The sequence below is a fragment of the Pectinophora gossypiella genome, chromosome 5 (genome assembly GCF_024362695.1).
Source record: "Pectinophora gossypiella chromosome 5, ilPecGoss1.1, whole genome shotgun sequence".
In the NCBI taxonomy this organism is placed as follows: Eukaryota; Metazoa; Arthropoda; class Insecta; order Lepidoptera; family Gelechiidae; genus Pectinophora; species Pectinophora gossypiella.
Window position 1 is genome coordinate 1005835 of NC_065408.1, and position 22251 is coordinate 1028085.

The following is a 22251-nucleotide window of genomic DNA, read 5'->3' on the forward strand; positions in this document are numbered from 1 at the left end:
AATTTCAGGTCATTGATCCTAAGTAGCACTATACCTATTTCAATGTCTTCAAGAAATAAATTTATTGCTTGGAACTGCTGAGATAGCGAAGTCATTGACCCCAAACAGTTTTTTAAACGCTCCTCCAAAAAACATGTTTTAGAGCACCTTTTTAAAAAAGAGAAACCTCTTGTAATTAGTAGTTTTTGTAGAATTGCCTCAGACCCGGCCAACTGGTATAGACCACACTAGTAGGCCGGGTAAACCTACAGACAATGTCTAAAGAAATCTATTGTCAAGAGCCAAAAGACGGATTTAATGTGTTCAGAACTCGTAGACTGCAAGGAAGTCATACTTGGTCGTATTTTTAGTCTCCCTTGCAAAATTCTAAAGTTTAAAAATCTGGTTTCTGATTTTGCGTAGGTATACATGCTTATAGCCTTATGCACGTAGCCTTGAGCTGCCTTATTATATGTTTGACGTCATAAATTTGTTTCTCGAACTTAAAACGCTTTTTTGCACCTTTTCAAGAATAAGGACATGGATTTTTTTTTAATACTGTTCGTTTAAAAGATAAATATAATCAAACCAGAATTTCTTACTCAGTGATATGAGAACCGCCAGCGGAGTTAATAACGATGGCAGTGTTTGTAATAATCTTGGTGATTTGTGCACTAGCTCTGATACTTAAACTACATGAGAAAAACACAAATGGAATGTGCAAATCGAAAAAGAAGCTTGAAGGAAGAGTAGCCGTGGTGACCGGCGGTACTGCCGGCATGGGCCTGGAGATAGCAACAGACTTAGCCCGCAGAGGAGCCAAGGTCATCATAGCTTGTCCTTTCGAACAAGAAGGTGTCAACGCTAGAAGAACAATAATCGAAAGTACTGGCAGCCAAAAAGTGATATTCAAGTTACTAGATTTGGCATCGCTAACTTCCGTGCGTCAGTTCGCCGAAGACATTTTACAATCAGAAGAAAGATTGGACATCTTGATAAACAACGCCGGTGTCGGCGCTCCTAGAAACACCAAAACGATTAACGGAACCAATTTCATCATGCACGTGAATTATTTTGGACATTTCCTCTTGACTCTTCTTCTCCTGCCACTATTGAAGAAGTCCGGGACGCACTGTGAACCGAGCAGAATAGTCAACACGGCATCAATCATGCACTATTTTGGCACAACTAGCTACAAGCGCTATAACAAGGATAATATATTGTACAGAATACGTTACTATAGCAACAGCAAGTTTTGTTTCATATTATTCACACACGAACTGAGTAAAAGATTGAAAGGATCCAATGTGGTTGTGAATTCGGTGCATCCGGGATTAGTGGGGACGAATATATACACTACCGTTGAAGTTATAGGTACAATTTTGAAATATGTTCTCTTGAACATATTCAAAACGCCTTGGGAAGGAGCGCAGACGGCATTGCATGTGGCACTAGACGATGAGGCGGGACGAATCACGGGACAATACTTTGTGAACTGCAAATTGACGAAAGCCAAGAGTGCTGCGTACGATGACGAAAGATCAGCAAGACTGTGGGTAAATTCTATGAGGATTGTCAAACTTGATGAAAAGGAACTGAAACAGTGTTTACAATAACGTGAAATTAATAGTGATAACTTATGTGTTTTATTAGACGCTAACAACCTAGCTACTACGTACGCGACTAATTAAAAGCAAAAAACAGTAGGCTACATTAAGAAAATTTTAGAAATGCAAGCAGAAATGTGTTGATTTATTTTAATTTAATGTGATTTAAAAATGTGTGAATGGTCGAGATGATTTTACATATTAAATCAAATTAATTATACATATTGAAAGAAACAAAAAGAAAGCAGTGGAGACTGGAAGGATAGCGTGATAGAGAGGCATATTATAGTGGTGTTTATTTTAGCAATTACCGTGTATTTATTTGCCCTGTGACCTCTAGAGGTAGTCAGTTTGTCCAAATTGTCGTTGCCAAATATCGTTTATAATAGAACTTTATGAATCCAATAAAGTAGAGCTATAATTATGCTCCTTTTACGTAGTTACATACATACATACATACATAACCTCACGCCCGTAATCCCTAATGGGGTGGGCAGAGCCACAAGTAATCAAAGACAACTTGCAGCCACTGTTGATACAATGTCGTAAGCTGGATATGTTAAACCTTATGGTGATAAGGGATCAGCCTATCGCCCATAACATTAGTCCATCATCGTTTTTACGTACTTAGTTATTAATTGAAAAATACTTACGAAGCGGCCATAGCGTACTGCTACTGCTGCTACTTAGTATAGTAAAGTTACGATTGACATCGTCGTGGATTTGCGTAAAACCCGCGCCACCACGCCCATATTCTCTACCGAGGTTGGTCATCAGAAGATAACTGGTAGACATATTTTTTCTTTGCTCATAATAATTATGTAAACAATGTAGGTAATTGGTTTTAGATCCGAACCCTTTGTACCTTTGTACGTGAACAGAAACTGTGTATATGTGTGTGTGTCTATTACTCCAAAGTGAATCTTGGCCTCTGACACTAGAACTCAAAATTGCATAATGGTTGTAGGCTTTGAATAAAAGTCATGGTTTAATTACAAGTCAGTGTCAAGCATTACATTGAAACTGTGTTATTATTGTTAATTCGTTACCTTTGATCCAGAACTAGCCATTATGAAACTACTACTTAACTATAGCGAAGCAAGAGTGGAATTTAAAAACAATACATACACAGCCTATATACGTTCCACTGCTGGGCACAGGCCTCCCCTCAATCAACCGGAGGGGGTATGGAGCATACTCCACCACGCTGCTCCACTGCGGGTTGGTGGAGGTGTTTTTACGGCTAATAGCCGGGACCAACGGCTTAACGTGCCCTCCGAAACACGGAATCATCTTACTTTTTCGGACAATCAGGTGATTCAAGCCTGAAAAGTCCTTACCAAACAAAGGATAGTCTCACAAAGTGATTTCGACAATGTCCCCATCGGGAATCGAACCCGGACCTCCAGATCGTGAGCCTAATGCTCTAACCACTAGACCACGGAGGCTGTTAAAAACAATAGGTAACTTTAATATTTTTATTGAATCCGTGATAGTCCTGTTCGGAGAACGTGTTACTTGCATCGTGGTGTCACGGGTTCGATTCCCAGCTCGGTCTCTAAACCACTGAAATCGACTTTCTGAGTTCTTCTTCTTCTATCGTGTGGATTGTGAGGTGAATTACCAACCCCATCAACCCTGGTGTCAGGGTTAATACTGAGCCGCCATAGGCCCCTGAAATGACTCATGTAACGACTACGTACTTACATCAGTAAGTAATAACCGGGACCAACGGCTTAACGTGCCTTCCGAAGCATGGATATTTTTACTTTTTGGACAATCAGGTGATCAGCCTGCAATGTCCTAACCAAACTAGGGATCACAAAGTGATTTTTGTGTTTTGTCCCCACCGGGATTCGAACCCGGGACCTCTAGAGCACAACGCTCAACCACTGGACCACGGAGGCCGTTACTTTCTGAGTTTGAATTCATGTTTAGAACATAAATAATTGATATCACGTGGTTTCCGGGATTTGTGCCCGGTTAATGGCAATAGGCTCGCCCTATATTACATGGGACTTAAACATAGCTCTGCCTACCCCTTCAGAGATACGGGCGTGATCATATGTTATGTTACTTTTTACATAATCTGGTAAGTAGTGAATTTATTTCAAAATTATCAATATACTCATGTACAATGTCAAATCACAGTTTAGTTTTGCCAATATTTGAAATTTTGACTTTCAAAGGTTGTCCTTGAGGACTTTCGATAATATCGATAGTATCTATATAGCATATCGACTACCGATACACCAACTCTAGCACAGCAAGATTTCACAGTAGTATAATTAAAAACTATCTATAGATACCCACTGACGCGTCGACAACGTTACAAAGTAAAAAAAGCCTGAGTTCTAATCGCGTGCTATCTCGATTGACCTATTAACCCTTTCACGGACAGAGACCATGGATCATTGATGGTTCGTAGGTAGTATGTCACCTTGGAGTCGGAACGTTCGTAGACGTTCTGTACTTGAAAGTGTTAACTTATAGCCCTATAAAACCAGACATTATATGTTCATTGTCACAGTCACATTCTATCGTTAACACGATGAACTATATCTTAGCAACATTAGCCACTTTTACAGTGATAGTAGTAATAAATGCAGTGTATCAGAAATTAACCAACGGAGTATGCAAGTCCAAAAAGAAATTAGGAGGAAAAGTAGCGTTAGTGACTGGAGGAACATCTGGTATAGGACTGGAGATAGCAAAGGACTTCGCTCGCCGAGGAGCCAAGGTCATCGTCGCCTGCCCTTTCAAAGAAGAAGGAGAAAATGCAAAAACGATTATCATGAAAGAAACGGGCCACGAAGTTGTATTTAAATTACTGGACCTAGCATCTTTAAAATCCATAAGAGACTTCGCAGCCGATATTATGAAGACAGAAGACAGACTAGATATTCTAATGAATAACGCCGGTGTTGGGTTACCAGGAGACTTTTATACACAAGACAAAATCAACTTTGTAATGCAGGTCAATTACTTCGGACATTTCTTACTCACTTTGCTGCTTTTGCCGCTCCTGAAGAAGTCTGCGTCGAAATCAGAGCCCAGTCGGATCGTCAATACGTCATCGGGGTTGCATTTGCTAGGAAGCACAAATATAGAGAAACTAAATCGTACAGGATATTGGTATAAACTACAGCTTTATAGCAACAGTAAATTATGTCTTGTGCTATTTGCTCATGAGTTGAGCAAAAGACTTAAAGGATCCAATGTTGTAGTGAACGGTTTTGAACCCGGAATCGTAGGCACGAGAATATTTAACAGTTTAAACGTTGTTACAGGCACAATAATTACTTTTTTGGCGAAAATATTGTTCAAAACTGCTCGGGATGGTGCACAGACGGCGATTCACATAGCGGTAGACGATGCAGCTGGCAAAGTTTCGGGACAACACTTCAAAGATTGTGAACTCACGCGTGCTAAAAAGTCGGCCTATGATGATGTTATAGCTAAAAAACTATGGGAAGAATCGACTCGGCTTGTTAAATTGAGCAATGATGAAATTGAGAAGTATATTAACGGATTTCAATGAAATATTTTCAAAGTTTTAAATTCTAATTCAAAAATATCTTTATTCAGTAGGTAACATAAGTAGTTACACTACGTATAGTATTTTTTTACATAACGCATTTCTCATCCGCCTAAAACTACTGCAGCTTCGCACAACCTGTATAGCCGGGGAAAAGAAGCTGCAAGAAAACGTCGGCCCTAGACGTTCTTTAAAAAAATCATAAAATATTATTATATTATTTAGTCATTTGTAAGGTGTTTATTTTTTGGTATTTAAAAATATATTTTTTTCGATATAAATTTCCCTTAATCAAACTACACCTAGTCATGAAAAACTTTGCGCACCCAAAAAATAACAATTTGTACTCTAAAATATAGAACAACGTAGTTACAGTGGTCACACCGATGAGGAAATATATATAAGATAAGATAAGATAAGATAAGATTCTTTATTTGCCATAAATGCAGTGTGATATAAAATTACCCTAAAACATATTTATTTATTTATTTACCTATATACATATTATACCTATATCACATATTATAAAATTATAAGCTATACGTATGCTGTATCTATTCGCTGTGTTTTGACTGGAAGTACATCTTGAATCAATATGTGACCTATGAATCGTTATTATATTTTATAGGTAATACCTAAATATTAACCTTGAAGTTATTTTCTCTAGATGTTGGGCAGTGCATGGGAGGAAGGCATGACTATTGAAGTTTACTTATCTATGTACACATTTAAGCAGTTCCTGGTCTTAATAATCATACAAGCGAGGTAATCAGTAACACAAACTTCGTAAAACTATCCTAATCCACATGCTGACATTGCTGACGTCGATCACGATCAAATAGTGACATCATCTACTGGTATTGTCGCCATTTATAAATACTGTCAGGACTATAACACATGTCCAGTCCAAACCTTAGTGTCTTGACACTATGTCGGCAATACTACTCGTGGTAATAGTGACTCTAGTTATCCTCCTATTAGCAGCTATATTTGGTCTGTACCAAAAAAACTACAATGTCCTCTGCAAGTCGAAGAAACGACTCGATGGGAGAACTGTTCTCATCACAGGAGGAACATCAGGAATGGGGATTGAAATAGCTACAGACCTTGCAGCGAGAGGAGCTCGGGTCATTATCGCATGCCCTTTTAGAGAAGAAGGTGAAAGGGCAAGGGAAGCCATTGTTGAAGAATCAGGGAATGACAATGTTGTGTTCAAACTATTAGATTTAGCGTGTTTAGATTCAGTTAGGAAATTCGCTGCAAATATTCTGAATACAGAACAAAGGTTGGATCGATTGCTAAACAACGCAGGAGTTGGGATCCCAGGAGACTTTCAGACAGCCGATGGGCTAAACTTCATCATGCAAGTGAACTACTTTGGACATTTCCTACTAACTCTACTTCTGCTACCCCTTCTAAGAAAAACGGGAACGCCTACAGAAAAAAGCAGAATAATAAATACGTCATCAATTTTGCACAGGATCGGGAGAGTTGATATCGAAAACATGAATAAGGTAGGACACTACTGGTCTAAAATCCAGATTTATGGCAACAGCAAAATCTGCTTGGTGTTATTTTCAAGAGAACTGACGAGGAGATTGAAAGAGATTGAAGCTAATGTGGTAATCAACAGCTTAGACCCAGGAGCGGTTGGGACTAGAATATTCGACCAATGCGGTTGGATGAGGGGGCATCTGATAACTTTCTTCTATGGATGGTTTTGTAAGAGTCCGTTTGAAGGTGCCCAGACTGCTATCCACATGGCTTTGGATGACAAGGCTGGTAATGTGAGTGGAGAATTTTTCAAAGACTGTGATTTATATCCGGCTGCTGGATCAGCCTGTAATGATGTGACGGCTAAGGAACTCTGGGACGCTTCTGTTCGCCTTGTGAATATGTCAGATGACGAAATACGTCAATCTTTTAAACCGTTGTAGATAAGTGTTCGATAACTTTGTACTTTTATATTATTTGTTTTATTTTTAATAATAAGTAGGATTTTTAAATAAAATATAATAAATGATTTATATCTTTTTCGAGTATCTTAAAAGTACGACCAAATCGTAATCGAGTATAGCTGTAATAAACCTTTTCAAAACGGAAGAAAGAGAAACATTTAAAAGGTTTTTAAAATTAAAAGGTTAAAACATTTAAATTCTCTAAATGGATTTCATGGTTGGTGCCCTTAGTTTAGGTATGTAAAAACAAACAATACATGCCTGTAGGTACCTACGCGTCTTTAGCACTACGATCTGAAAATACCTAAAACAAAGGTATTACGTAATTAGTCGCTACGAATCTTAAGCGGTTCGGACTGCGGTGCGAATTTACTAATGCTCTTTTTGAATGCGGTGCGCACCGTGTCGACGGAGCGATACAAATCGACCAATGTATTTTTTTTAAATGGTTGATTCGGATCACAGAGTAAAATGCAACTTGAGTAAACGCTATCTTCACTGTCCAAACCTGCGGTCTGAATCGGCGTATTACACAAAAGTACTTTGGCGATTTACACCGCGGTGCAAAACGGCCGAAGGAAAAAGAGTTCTTAGTCGACTCGCACTGTGGTCCGAACCCGTTGCGGTGCGAAGCGACTAAATACCTAAACGTGTCAAGTCAATTCAATTTCAAAATATCTTTATTGGCATAATTAATATACACAGTACAATACCAGTGTAAATAAAATTAAGGTCCTAGTAGTACTATAGAAAGAAAGTTAACATCATTTTTTGAGTACATACACTCTTCAAAAACTTTTAGCCGGGATCTTATTTATTAGTGGAAAAGGAAGGATTTAGCCTGTATGCTAGTCAAATTACTATCAGGATTTGCGACATTATGTAGATGAGAACAGATGTACCATTACATTTGTAAGCTAGTAATTACAATGAGTTACGAAAACCTGGCGACAGTCGGACAATGATATACAAATACCGTGTAATAGAATTCGCCAGGAAACAGCAACATATAAAACATATCAAAATACCTTCAATATACGTGTCAAGTATTACGGAAGTAACTTCTTTGTAATTCTTTACTTGTAAGTATTCTAAACCATAATGGAAGGTAAGTATTATAACCAACTATGAAGCTCGTAAATTCCGCGACTTAGTTTCATTTACGATCTGCTACATTACATACTTGTAAATAGAATACATTGTTGCAATGTGGTTGGTTTAGTACCAATACAAATAAAATACTATACAAATCATACTCAAGTATCCGTATGTTGTCATCAATTATGGGTAGGTACCTACTGCATACTTTTTTAACATAACTTATTGTATGCCTCAGATGGCATTAACTACTTGGCCAGACAAAAGGCCTGAGGGTGCAGTTGTTTCGTGCATCCGTATGATTTCATACTTCGGAGGGATACAGACATAATACAAATTAAATTAAATTAAAAATCATTTATTTCAGACATGACAGTCCATATTACATTCATTCTAAAATATATATATATATATAATTAAATTAAAATTACATAAATTGTTATACAACCACCACAAAAGTGGAATAATTAAGAATTTAATTTAATTTTGAATTTAATTTGTAGGTATTTGCCAGTTTATATGTTTATTAAAATTATTTAAAATATATCATTTTGAAAATTAATTACAATTATAAAATAATTCAAATGAAATGTGAGATCACTGGTAGTTTTTGTTTGTCAGTAAATGCATCATAAAACAATGGCGCATGTACTGACAGTCAAACCTACTCGCAAACACGCTCAGGATCAGGACGCTAATGGGGCTGCCCCGCACCCTGCGCACCAGAAATTGGTGCGGGGAGTTACCGTTCCGTACCGTAGTATTATTCTTTACTCTATGATATAGGTGCATCTACTGTCATTATCTAACTAATAAAGACGTGGACACAAACACGGATGTTTTGGCCGAATACTAGCTTTACTTATTTATAAAACTAATAGGTAGGTAATAAATGTCCATTTAACGTCCAACTACTTACCTACTTATACTAAATACACAACATTTGATTGTTCAATTCGTGTGCGCTTAAATACTTATATAAGTAGGTATGCATTCCTAAGTCAGTTGATTAGTGTAAACATTGTTTTTGTTCTTTACTCACCATGCTTAATTAGATGTGTATAAAAAAACACACACACACACCTCGCCATTTGGCTCGACCTCTAAACAACTGAATTCGACTTTATAGTTTGAATTCATGTTCAAGTTTGAGTCGTGGTAGCCCAGTTGGTAGAACGCTTACCTCTCATTTTGAGGTGGCGGGTTCGAATCCAGCACAGGCCTAAACCAATGATTGTCGAATTTGTTTTCAGATTCAAGTTTGGATCATAAATGATTATCACGTGCTCAGCGGTAAAGGAAAACTTCTTGAGGAAACCCACATTCCTGAGAAATGCATTTTCGGAGGTATGTGACCTAACCTGTACTGGGCTGGTTTTCCCTTCGCGGGCTGGGAGGTCAGACAATCAGTCGAATCTGTAAAAAACCAGACCTGTCAAATCTTCAGGTTAGGTAAGCGGACCCTGTGAAAAACGGGGTACGTATCATAATATACACTTCTCATCAAAAAAATCGAAACACTTCCGTTTTCATTGTTTCTGTCCGAATTTAACACAAAAAAGAATTCATACGATGAAAAAAAATACATAAATGTATAGCTGGCAGTTTGGCCATTACAGTAATAAGCGAAAATTCTAAATTCAAAATTAGAATTTCATTTGTTTATCTTATAAACGAAATGAATCACTGTTTTGAGACAAATGTGTGTTTAGGGTTGGAGTACATTTAGCGTTTAAAAACTAAAAATTGGCGCCTATCCTTAAACTTTTTGTTTTTTATTTCAATACTGTGACTTTGGGACGTCTGAAAAAAGGTTTTTTTTCTAAAACGTATGGATACTTCGCCCACAGAAGCCGCCCAAGTTGTGGCATTGCTGGATTCTGGCCTTAGTCAGCGTGTTGTGGCTGCAAGACTGCATCTAAGCCTGTCATCTGTTCATAGAGTCTATAAACGTTATCGGGAGACTGGTTTGTTCACGCGCCGTTCAGGATCTGGCAGGAATCGGGTCACTTCTGAGCGAGATGATCGATTTATTGTAACAACTTCTTTAAGAAATCGATGCCTTAACGCTTTTCAACTGCAGCAGCGGCTTCGTGTTGTACGAAGGGTGGCTGTAAGTGACTCTACAATTAGAAGAAGGTTGAAGGATCGTGGACTGGTACCGCATAAGCCAGCAAATGGGCCGAAATTAACTGCAGACCATCGAAGAGCGCGCCTTAACTTTGCACGTGAGCACCTAAATTGGTCATACCTACAGTGGAGCAAAGTTCTCTTTTCTGATGAGTGTAAAATTATGCTGTATGGTAACGACGGAAGGAACAAGGTCTACAGAAGAGACGGAGAACGCTATGCACAATGCTGCATTGAAGAAAAGGTCAGCTATGGTGGCGGTTCGTGGACGGTTTGGGGAGGAATCAGCGCCGACGGTAAGACAGAGCTTGCTTTCGTGTCTGGGCCACGTCTGCCTGCACTAAACTGTCATCGGTACGTTGAAGAGTGTCTCGAGCCTCATGTGATGCCCTATGCACATTTTATTGGCAACGGCTTCATATTCATGCACGACAATGCTAGGGCTCACACCGCGGGCGTCGTACGAGATTATCTTAACGAAGTCGATATCTCTATTATGGAATGGCCAGCAAGAAGCCCGGACATGAATCCCATTGAACATCTGTGGGATGAATTAAAGAGACGAATTCGAGCAAGAGATCCTGCCCCAGAAACACTTAGCCAGCTGCAAGATGCAATCCAAGAGGAATGGGACAATATACCACAGCATGTGATCGTGACTCTCATCCGATCGATGAAGAACCGTATGGAAGCAGTAATTAGAGCTCGGGGAGGGAATACAAGTTATTAAATAAACGTTTTTTAGCTTTTTTTTTCATTTACGTGTGTTGTTTTATCCATTTCCTTTATACTCCATACGGAATAAAAATGACTCATTTAACAAAATACGAAACCTATGAAAAATTCATTTAAATTTAGAACATTAACATTAAGATTTGATAAGCTCATATTACTCACTATTAAACGACATTTAACATTTATTCCTAAATGTACACATTTTTCTGATAATCCTGACAAAACGTAAACTTGCAAGGTGTTTCGATTTTTTTGATGAGAAGTGTATAATTTCAAAATACATATGGTTGGAATATATAAAGTTAAAATACCGAAAATCAAAATATATAATGCATCAAAATGTATAAAGTAATTTTGCATAAGTTCTAAATTTCTAAGTTTGAATGCCATAATGGTCGAAACATATAACAAACACAATGCATAATGGTTCCTAAGGCTACGTTTTATAACATTACTTAGCATAATGTTTGTTAAGCCTAAAGATATTTACCCTGTTCTTGTGTAGCATAGTGGTTTTTGGCATATTGGCTTTACCTTTTTTTTATTATAAATAATTTAAAATTATTTTTTTTTCTATGGAGCTCCGCGTTACGGGCACCCCGACACTGTAGATATAGGTTACGAAGGTTGTATGGCAGGGGGCGAGCAAAGCGAGCCCCCTGCCATATAGCCGAGTGGGTTAGGTTACTTGTGACCATCGAGGCCCGAAGGGCCGAGAGGCGGCGGTGAAGATTTTAGTTTAAGTATTTTATATACTTTGAACTTATACATTGTAAACTTATGCATTATGATATTTATATATAACGTAAGTTATGCATATTGATGATTATTTCTTCTGACTATTATACTTTTTGATTTTATATATTTTGAACTTATACATTGTAAACTTATAGATTTTAAATTTATGCATTATGATACGTACCCGAAAAACGGGATAATGCTTATAAGGGTTGAACTGGTCGCACAGCATGGCACGGTCCTATGCTTCTGTCCTTTTCTTTCCCGTATTAATCAGAGCGAGATAACACGACGCGATGTAGAGAATTATTTTACTACCTGTATTATTTCTCTTCTTCTTCTTATCGTGTGGGTTGTAAGGTGAAACAGCCTCATCAACCCTAGTGTCAGGGTTATGATTGAGCCGCCAAAGGCCCCTGACATGGCTCATGTAATGATTACTCACTTACATCAGTAAATAGTAACCGGGACCAAAGGGTTAACGTGCCTTCCGAAGCACGGATCATCTTATTTCTGGGCAATCAGGTGATCAGCCTGCAACGTCCTAACCAAACTAGGCATCATAACCGAATTCGAACCCGGGTCCTCCGGATCGTGAGCAGAACGCTCAACCACTGAACCACGGCGGTCGTTATTCTTTCTCTTTATTTTGATTTTTTTTTTTTTTTTTTTTTTATTTATTTTCTTTATATCCTTAATATAAATACATAGTTTGAATGATGCCGTTAAACCACAGAGGTTTGTCTCGGCACCTATTCGTCGCATCAAAACAGTGCACTGTCGTACCGAGTAGGCATAAATGCCAATCAATGCGGCGTACCTCGTATACGAGATTCCCTCTAAAACCAGTTTGTCGCTTACTCGATGCTTCCTATACATCATGTTCTATTAATTGATTGCCTATTGTAACGTCGCATCACGCCCACTTTATCTAGCGGGGTAGGCAGTAGTGACTATGTTATTTGTCTTATATACATATACACACATATGTACCTAAATATATATAAAAGAAGCACATAAATAGTTATACTACACTACATATTTTAATTTATAATACAGTAATATTATAATGATCAGAATATGGTGGTAGATCATGTATTGTGCCTGGGTGTAATAAAAAGGGTCATCATTTATGCCCAAAAACAAAGATAAAAGATGCATAATGTATGACTATTATCCATGAAATGACCATCTTAAATGAAAACTAAATATACGTAGCATGGAAAGTCCCTCCATCAACTAATTATCACATTTTTTTTGCGCAGTTCAACGTCTCTCGGGCAGACACTTAGATGTTTTTTTAAACCTTTTTTCGTTTACATTTAGCAGGTAAGCTAATATAGGTATGTATGATTCAACGTTTTATGTAAATAACATTTTTCACACCGATTTGCAATGGCACATATAAATTTATGTATTTAACCCTTAAACAGGCCCCGAAGAACTGCTGTAAGAAATAAAGTTTTATATATGGATTTAGGCTTTGAATAGCGGCCTGTATGATTCCTTATCAACACATTCAGAAAAAAAACACTGAAAGTCCTGAAAAAAAATGTGGGAAAACATAATCCCATTGCCTGGATAGAGACTATCCTTTATGTGATAGCTATATATAAATGTCGAATGTTTGTCTGTTCATAATTCTAGTGTTTGATTACTAGATCATTATCATTTTAAATTGTAATTGCTATTACTTATTTAATTATTTATTTATAAATAATTTAATTTAAAAATAATTGTATTAATTTTTTATATTTATAGAGGTTATTATGTGGTAAGTAAATCAAATACTTTTTATTATAAATCCCATTTATTTCACATTTTATTATGAATTCTGAATTTAGCATAATTTGTGTATAACATAATCATAATAAATTTGTGTGTAATCGAAATGATGCGTAGTTTTTAGTAAAACAAATATGTTTAAAAAAAACACAAGTAACGTCGGGTGCAAAGGCTAGTATAAAAAAATTGGTGATTTGAACAGGCAAAGGATATATAGCTCCCACAAATAAGTTCGACTCAACAGGCTTTGGTCACATGTTCCCCACATTATTATTTGCCTTGTTTTAGACAATTTAGCAAGAAATCAACTAGAAATAATGCAAATCCTGTTAGGAAAATTCAAAATCTCTAACATATCAAAAAATTGCACGACTTAGCTTTCTTTGTTTCGCCATAATCTGTATAAAACCACCACAGTCACTCAAAAACACGTCTCTAACGGACAGACGAAACTCGAATGGCTGTCAGTGAACACTTACGTTCGGATACACAAAGTTTGAAAATTCGGAACCATAGAGTATATATTTACGATTAAATTTTGACAGATTGTGGACTCTTTATTGCCAAAACCTGGCTACAGCATCGAAAAATCAATGTGGGACACATATGTCCGCGGCCTGCTTAAGGGTTAAACACAAGTACGTGTAGTTGGAGTAATATTTATATAACACAAGTGACGAGAATTGTATTATTACGATTTTCGGTACAGTCATGAGCAATATAATGTACCCACTTTAGGACTTTGTCGCACTAACATATTTTACATTTAGTGAGACTTACAGTTCAATTTGTCAAAAAAGTTAATGTGACATGGTACCAAAGTGTATACATATTAATGCTCGTGACCGTACTTGTGTAATGTAATATAAATGGTCAATGTAATGGTACTTGTACGGCGAAGCGTACGATTTTTGAACACGTGCAATTTGCAATTTTATATTTGTTTATGACAGCATTTAATAAATTAGTGCCAACAAGCCACTCGGCCGGTTCGGTTGTTTTCTTTACTCCGTCCCCGTCTATCTTATCATTTCTATCACCTTATCATAAGTGTAGTTTCATGCTACAGGTACATTATGTGAAAGAGAAAACAAACAATATAGGCTGAATAGTATTCAAAATGTATATTTTCCAAACAGGCATTCCAATATGGACATTAAGAAAACACCATAAAAGTTAAATTAATAAGTGAGGTATTCATCTAAATGCAAAAATGTAACAATGTGAGCTTTGTAGATAAACTAGAAAAAAAAATAACAAGTCATTCATTTACACGGTAAAGAAACTGTCTGAAATAAAACAGATAACAATATATACTTCTTTTTCTATGAAACATTAACTAAATAAGTAAAAATAACAAGTTACAATCTGCTAACAACTTCTTTTAGAAAAGTTAAGGCAGTATTTACATAGTGATTTATTTAAAAAGTCGTAAAAGTAACGTCTATCTATAGACGTTATAGATCCCGGGGAAAGTTATTTACAATTACAACAAATATTATTACAATCTATTACAGATATCTAAGTTGATGTCTGTGTAATATTAAATAATATGAGCGTCCGTCTGATTAGACTACGCGGAAGCGATATCAACTTAATCTGCGATACAAAAGTCATACGATTACTAATAAAATATATCGTATTATCTACTTTTTTAAGAGATTACTAAGTCTCATATCTACCGAACAAAAACATATACATACAAACATATAAGTCCCACCTCTACTCATTATAGTCGTCACTATTCTTCTTCTTATCGTGTGGGTTGTGAGGTGGAATACCAACGCCATCAACCCTGGTGTCAGGGTTATTACTGAGCCACCAAAGGACGTGGCTCATGTAACGACTACATACTATTCTAAGATTTTAACTCTATATTTAACTATTCTAAAATGTAAACAACGGCCACCGTGGCCCAGTGGTTGAGCGTTAGGCTCACGATCCGGAGGCCCCGGGTTCGAATCCCGGTGGGTACATATCACAAAAATCACTTTGTGATCCCTAATTTGATTAGGACATTACAGGCTGTTCACCTGATTGTCCGAAAGTAAGATGATCCGTGCTTCCGAAGGCACGTTAAGCCGTTGGTCACGGTTACTACTTACTAATGTAAGTATGTAGTCGTTACATGAGCCATGTCAGGGACCTTTGGCGGCTCAATAATAACCCTGACACCAAGGTTGATGAGGTTGGTATTCCACCTCACAACCCACACGATAAGAAGATTCGAACTTTCCTCGATTCGTCCCCAGTTGAGGAAGACTTCAAACTCAGCTCAAATCAGCATTCTTCAGTTTAAAGAACTACATAAAAAATACTACGTTTGTAGACTGATATGTTCGACTCCCATTGATTAAAGTCCTCAATTTTTTTTTTTACTTTTGATGAGATTGCTCTTGGCCCGACTTGCCTGAAAACATTGACGAGGCCTAAGATGGAGCTCGCTCGCCCAGGAGCCTGTTCACTCTGGCTTTGAAAGTACCCGGGTTATATGCATTCAGAAATAGAGAAGACGGCAGAGAATTCCACTCCCTCAAATCGAGGATGTAAATGTCAACTTCCTGTGCTGAGGCCGAGTCGAGTGGAGGAACTTTTGAGTTAAAATCTTAGAATACGGGCGTTTATGGTCGCTTTTAGCTATACATAATATTATGGGTCCTATTTTAATACTATTGCTACTTGGATTTACAACCCATTCTCCTGTTTTAAAACATAGTTGATTCTTACAATTTACATTGCATTTTTACATAGTAATCACACAAATACTTAAAAGATACATTGTAACGATGTCCCTTCGGTTGGCAATGGCAGTCTACCACCTTAGCGCTCTAACAGGAGCGTTGCCAACCGAACAGCTTGACATTGCTACCAACATTATTTACAAATGACTCCTAGTAAAGCATGGTCTACCGTTCTCTTTGTATGCTTTATTCCAGAAATCAACTCTTTCCTTGTCCGCGTCTTGTCCCATTGAAAATGATTTGTTTTCTATGCTCAGGTAGGCTCTGTTTGAGGGGGTGTAGGGGGTCCACTGCACGCCTAGCGAGTCGTCTGGGGTTGGGTTGCTGAAATTTAGAGGAAAAAAATACGTTATTAAAGTTGTGTTGAAAAACAAATTATTGTTGTTAATATGTTGACATTGTCTTGACTTTATCATATTGGACACAAATTGAAAATTTATCTTATCGTGCTCAAGTCCAACTCACACTTGGCCAGGTTTTTATAAGCCGCGATTCCCGCATACACGTCCTAATTTTATTTTAATAAGATTTATGTCTTTTTTTATCCGTCGAAAAGAAAAGGGACGGATGATTGACAACTGATAACTTTAAAATGAATTAATAACCCGAGTGAATAAAATAGTCATCTCGCTCATATGCAATCCGTTTGACGTACGCTGTCAACTTAATCCAGTCGGGTTATTGGCCAATATAAAATTGGAAGGGTCTTTAAACTTCTGCCTAAAATTTTATTGACATGTGTTCAGTAAATTTTATGTCTGTCGATTACCCGTCCCATTCCTTTTCGACGGATAAGAAAATGACAGGTATGACTTAAAATAAAATTAGGTGGCGTATAGGTACTGTAATCAGAACTATAAACTTTGCATCGAGTCACAGGTACTCATACAAATTAAAATTAAAAGTAAGTGCGTAAAATGTAAATATAAAAAAGTGTTAAACATAAAATTGTATAAGTGGGAGTATGATAATAACATTATTATTATTAATAGCCCACAATGTCCCACTGCAGGGCAAAGGCCTTCTTCCTTCCTTCCCTTCTTCCACTCCTCCCTGTCCCCAGCTTGTTCGTGCCACCGTTTCAAAAAGCGGCTAACTCATCGCGCCATCTTTTTCATGGCCTTCCCCGAAGTCTGGCTGCATTTGCAGGAACCTACTCTGTAGCTTTTTTGGTCCAGAGGTCATTGGGCATTCGGGCAACATGTCCAGCCCAGTCCCATTTCACAATAACAATAACATATTATGTAAAAACAATACATACGTAAGTCGGTGCCAAAGATGAATAGAAGTGGGTGTACCGATGAGCGGGATAAATGAAATGCAGGTCAGACATCAAAGCAGCCAAGTCCCTCGGCGTTTCCTCCGTAAAATCCTTATCCCCAACGTACAATTTCTTAATCCTCTCTCCCAACTTAACCATCTCTTCTTCAGAAATCCTCGAAGCAAGTTCCCTTGGCACAAAGTATTTGGTATTCTTATTGAAGAAATCTAACTTCTTAAGGCCGTCTGGAAGCAGGACTATTCCTTCGTCAGAGTTGTACCCGGTCATCATTGGTATCTTCTGTAAATTGGCTGCTAATAAAGCGTCAAGAGGCTCTTCAGTTAAGAAAGGCTCCACATTATCAAACTTCTTTTCCACAACCGGCCCAAAATGTATGGGCAGCCCTCTGCGCTTCTCATCCTCAGTCATACTTTTGAACGTTATTCTTCCAAACTTAACAGCTTCAACACTACGGAAGAATTCTAGTAGTTCGTTTTTATCAGTCAAGTCTTTACCCAACGCTTTACCTGCTCTGAACGCACGACCTACCGGATCTCTGCCTAGAGCCCAATCAGCAACATTGACTCCACTGTTGCAAATTATTTTGTTGAAGAGTCCTTTGGACATCGGTGACTGCAAATGGAAGGTAGCTGAAGACGCACCGGCGCTCTCTCCGAATAAAGTGATATTATCAACATCGCCTCCAAATTGAGCTATGTTATTCTTGATCCAGCGTAGTGCTTCGACTTGGTCCCTCATTCCATTATTGCCTGGGACTTCAGGGGTGTCCAGGCACAAGAACCCTAGCACTTCCAGCCTGTAGTTGATAGTGACAAGGATGACGTCATGTTGTAGTAGGAAGTCTGGTCCGTAAGTGGTAGAGTCTCCCGATCCTGAGGCATAAGCGCCTCCGTGGAAGAAAACAACTACGGGCAGCTTAGAACTTGGCTCCAGCGACTTGGTATATACGTTGAGAGATAAGCAATTGTGTTCATCTCCTTCTAAGAAATCTTTCACCATCATATCATATTGAGGACATACTGGACCATGTTCGGTGGCTTCTTTCACTCCCTGCCAAGGACTTTGCGGCTTCGGAGGCTGGAAATTTGAAACAATTATGTTTTAAAATTTAACGAAATAATTTATAGCATTTATTTAAGAAAAAGTAATATTATCTACCTACAATATTATAATACTATCTACTAACTAATAAAAATACTTTATGGCCACAATAAAATATAACAAACACAAAAAGAAACTTACTTAATTCATAGCTAAGTTTCATACTTTTCCAGCTCCACTTTAAGATTTTTAGTTTTAAATTAGTTACTTATGCATCAACAGCAGAACAAGCAAAATTGTAGTAGCTCCGTGATATGACGGAAAAATAATAATATATTATATTTAAAAAGTGTTTCAACACAGACATATCTGCGACAAATAAAAGAAAATTGTCGGAAGTAGTCTTTGCCAAAAAGAAACCTGGTATAAACAACACAGATTGACATAAACAAATACAAAAAGGCTATAGATTCATTCATTTACAAACCTTTTTCTATGAACCTGTAGTTAATAATAAAGAAGAAGAAGAAGATAATTTGAAAGAAATAAAAGAAAGATGAAATTCAAACTTAAACACACCAAAAAGACACAAAACAATTCTTTAACAATACACAAACATTAATGTGTTGAGACTGAGAGCATCCAAAATACAAAAAGGTATCTTTAGCCGGTCTCTCAGGAGACCTTTTCCATTTCAATCAGATTTTGTTTTTATACAACTTTCAGGGTTAGTCGCTTAGAGAAACTCAAGTCTCATATTAAGCGGAATTTTGTAGTCTGTGCGTATACCAATGGGAAGTTTGCGTGATTTTATGTATAAAATACACAGCATACCACATTGTCACTTACCATCAGGTGAGATTACGGTCTAACGCGAGTCTAAATTATTAAAAAAATAAAGTGTCTGTAATACTCACCAGGAACCTTCCAGGCACCTCGGCGTAGGGGATACCTTTGAAGCTGTAGTATGGGCTGCCATTGAGAAGCTTTAGCTGATCGCCTTGCAGTTTGCCTTGCTTCACCGTCACAATAGGGTCGCTCTGTAAATAATTAAAGTCAGAATTTATGTTTAAATATTATATGTTTAGAAATTGCTGTTTAGCAATAAGGCCGCCTATTGCGCTTATGTTTTATTCGTATGTTTATCTCCTTTATATATGCTGTTGTGCAATAAAGTATTATTGATTGATTGAATTTATTGACTAAATTTTATTTAATAATATAATTGATATGATAATATAAACAAACTAGGTAAGCAACCTAATCCCCAACTAACCTAACTAATATCCTATCTAACAACCATTAACAACGACAATCTCGAGATACCAGAAAACTACTTAAAGCAACCTACCCCTTTGGGGATGCAGGTGTGATGTTGTTATGTGTAAATCACAGATCATATCATACTGTGTAAACATATACACCTTTTACTACAATATAATCAAAGTTAAGTATTTACATTTTGTATTACAGATTTCCAAAGTTAACTTTCAAGATAAACTTGGCCACAACAAAATCATCCAATCATCCACATAACAAATATCCTTTTAAATATGTAACTTTTTTCTCATAACTATATAATTAGTACTGAATATGAATAAACTAAAACTTGTTTTCACAAAAAAATGGCCTTGAAAACATACCGAGTTTGAAATGATGGCAAAAAATTAGCACGGATTAGATAACCACATTTGGACTTTGACAGTTGTAATATGCATTATCATTGGTACTATCATTTTATATCTAAATACCAAATATACGTAAGTGTGATATGACTGTCCAAAGTTCTAAACATGTTAAGCTGCTATTGTCTCAAGTCATAAAACCATTAGGACTGTGTTCTTTCTAACTTGATCAATCATATTGGCATTGGGCCACCTATTTCATAGTTTTATAATGATGCCTCTATCTAGTCCACAGTGTGTGGGGCATCCTGAAGAGAGCAATGAATATGATAAAGTTGTAAGACCGGAAATTATTTTAAAATCCATTGTTTAACCATTTAGTATCTGGAAAGCTCAGCCTTACAAGGTTAACAGACTGGTATTTCTGTACCTAAATCATTACAGAGATTACAAATCAGTTTTTAATAAAAATAATTATAATATGAAATAAATTGTAGAAATATGAATCCTTGTAATTCAAAATAAACAATTTGATATTATAATTTGAGTCACTGCAAATTGTCTACTTGTAGAAATGTCTGTGTTGTGTACCAGTATCTGACACATCTCTTTCTTATCTATGTAATACAAGACATAAAACATTAATATGAACAATAATGTTGACCTTTATATGTATATAAACAAGTAGTCGAGATTGGCTCATGTCACATATCATAAACTCACTCCCAAATTCCTTAGATAAGCCGGAACTATAAATTGTGAAAAAGTAATAAGTTGTCTTTTAAGCAGGTTAAGGTACTTTATTATTCAGTCTATTGAAAGTAAAGCTAGGGGAGTAAACATTATTTGCTGTGTAAACTGTTTTAAATACTTATTGCAATTGCCTTTGTCATTACAATTGTACCATTTTAACATTTTTATTCAATATAATTGTGAGCTTATGTGTGTTATTTTATTCTACTGGAAGTAACAACAAAATGAAGAAATCAAAACACAGTCAAATAAGAATTGATTCAAGTTATCGAATGAAGTTCTTAAACTGAATTGTAATCTTTCCCATCTACAGAATTTCCTAAACCTTGGAATAGCAACTTGTATCTGTTTCCCATTGGTATTTTTAACTCTATATTTACTAAAGTCTATAAAGAAAAAACGTACTTACCATGTTGGCAGCAGTCGCAAAGGACTTTGGACTGTTGTTTCGCGTCACATACTTCGCGAACTTTTGAAAAACCGCGGAACGCATTGCTACAACCTGTTCACACTAAACTTAGGAAAAAATATCCTTAAACGGATAGCCCACACGAGTTTTATATCTCTACTACAAGATAAGCCGATCGTTTATTTATAATATAAGTTTAATCCAAAGTCCAAAGTCAAAATTGCCGAAAATTTTGCGATAAATTATGTGTAACCAATACTAAAATTGAATCATAGTTTTAATCTGTCAGTCGGCCTATATAATGTTGCCAGCTTCATTTTAAAAAATCTAATATAAAATAATATTATTTTTTTCACGTTGTGACACCTATTAAGCATAAAACAGGGGAGCGACTTTAGTATGGATGGACATGAATAAAAACATAAGATGGCGCTGTACAATGTTGCCTTTGTTAATGATGTTATCATCACCAAGGTGCACACATCTTCCACCCATTATTACTCTGATCATCATCATCAGCCGTAAGACGCCCACTGCTGGGCATAGGCCTGCCCCAAATTATTATTCTGATCTGTGTTCTAAATAAAAAAGCAATATTGCTTATTTTTGAATAACACAGACATCTCGCTAGTTTGCAACCTGTTTACTGTGTGCTGTCAACTACATTCTGTCAGGTTATTTTATGTATAAAAAAATTGAGAAGGTTGATTAAGATTAAGATAAAAGTGTCTGTGTGTGTGTTGTTGAGCCTAAGTAGCCCAGTTAGTGGAACTAACGCTTGCCTCTTACTTTGAGGTTCAGATTTAGTACAGGCCTAAACCAATGATTGTCG

At 36.8% G+C, this 22251-nt stretch overlaps 4 protein-coding genes across 4 annotated transcripts; 3 read left to right on the forward strand and 1 right to left on the reverse strand.

Moving 5' to 3' along the window:
* The first annotated feature begins 617 nt into the window (after nt 1-617).
* LOC126366912 (retinol dehydrogenase 11-like) lies at nt 618-1595 on the forward strand. The gene has a single exon (XM_050010255.1). It carries the CDS (start codon nt 618-620, stop codon nt 1593-1595), a length of 978 nt encoding a protein of 325 aa, XP_049866212.1.
* A 2503-nt stretch (nt 1596-4098) lies between these two features.
* On the forward strand, nt 4099-5600 carry LOC126366708 (retinol dehydrogenase 11-like). Its single transcript, XM_050009910.1, has one exon. It carries the CDS (start codon nt 4138-4140, stop codon nt 5125-5127), a length of 990 nt encoding a protein of 329 aa, XP_049865867.1. The 5' UTR covers nt 4099-4137; the 3' UTR covers nt 5128-5600.
* An 88-nt stretch (nt 5601-5688) lies between these two features.
* Nucleotides 5689-7147, forward strand: LOC126366707 (retinol dehydrogenase 11-like). The gene has a single exon (XM_050009909.1). The coding sequence runs from the start codon at nt 6054-6056 to the stop codon at nt 7059-7061; it is 1008 nt and encodes a 335-aa protein (XP_049865866.1). The 5' UTR covers nt 5689-6053; the 3' UTR covers nt 7062-7147.
* Nucleotides 7148-17549: 10402 nt separating this feature from the next.
* Nucleotides 17550-21700, reverse strand: LOC126366913 (esterase FE4-like). Its single transcript, XM_050010256.1, has 3 exons — nt 21420-21700; nt 19550-19672; nt 17550-18668 (listed from the first exon to the last, which is right to left on the reverse strand). The coding sequence occupies exons 1-3, from the start codon at nt 21501-21503 to the stop codon at nt 17550-17552; spliced, it is 1326 nt and encodes a 441-aa protein (XP_049866213.1). The 5' UTR covers nt 21504-21700.
* Between the last annotated feature and the right edge of the window lie 551 nt (nt 21701-22251).

Bases quoted from the DNA above. Each gene is read 5' to 3' on its own strand.
- LOC126366912 (XM_050010255.1), top strand. From the start codon at position 618: ATGGCAGTGTTTGTAATAATCTTGGTGATTTGTGCACTAGCTCTGATA.
- LOC126366708 (XM_050009910.1), top strand. From the start codon at position 4,138: ATGAACTATATCTTAGCAACATTAGCCACTTTTACAGTGATAGTAGTA.
- LOC126366707 (XM_050009909.1), top strand. From the start codon at position 6,054: ATGTCGGCAATACTACTCGTGGTAATAGTGACTCTAGTTATCCTCCTA.
- LOC126366913 (XM_050010256.1), bottom strand. From the start codon at position 21,503: ATGCGTTCCGCGGTTTTTCAAAAGTTCGCGAAGTATGTGACGCGAAAC. The intron at 19,673-21,419 runs GTAAGTACGTTT...AATTATTTACAG, and splicing joins TTGCGACTGCTGCCAACATG to AGCGACCCTATTGTGACGGT. The intron at 18,669-19,549 runs GTGAGTATTACA...TCAAATTTCCAG, and splicing joins AGGTGCCTGGAAGGTTCCTG to CCTCCGAAGCCGCAAAGTCC.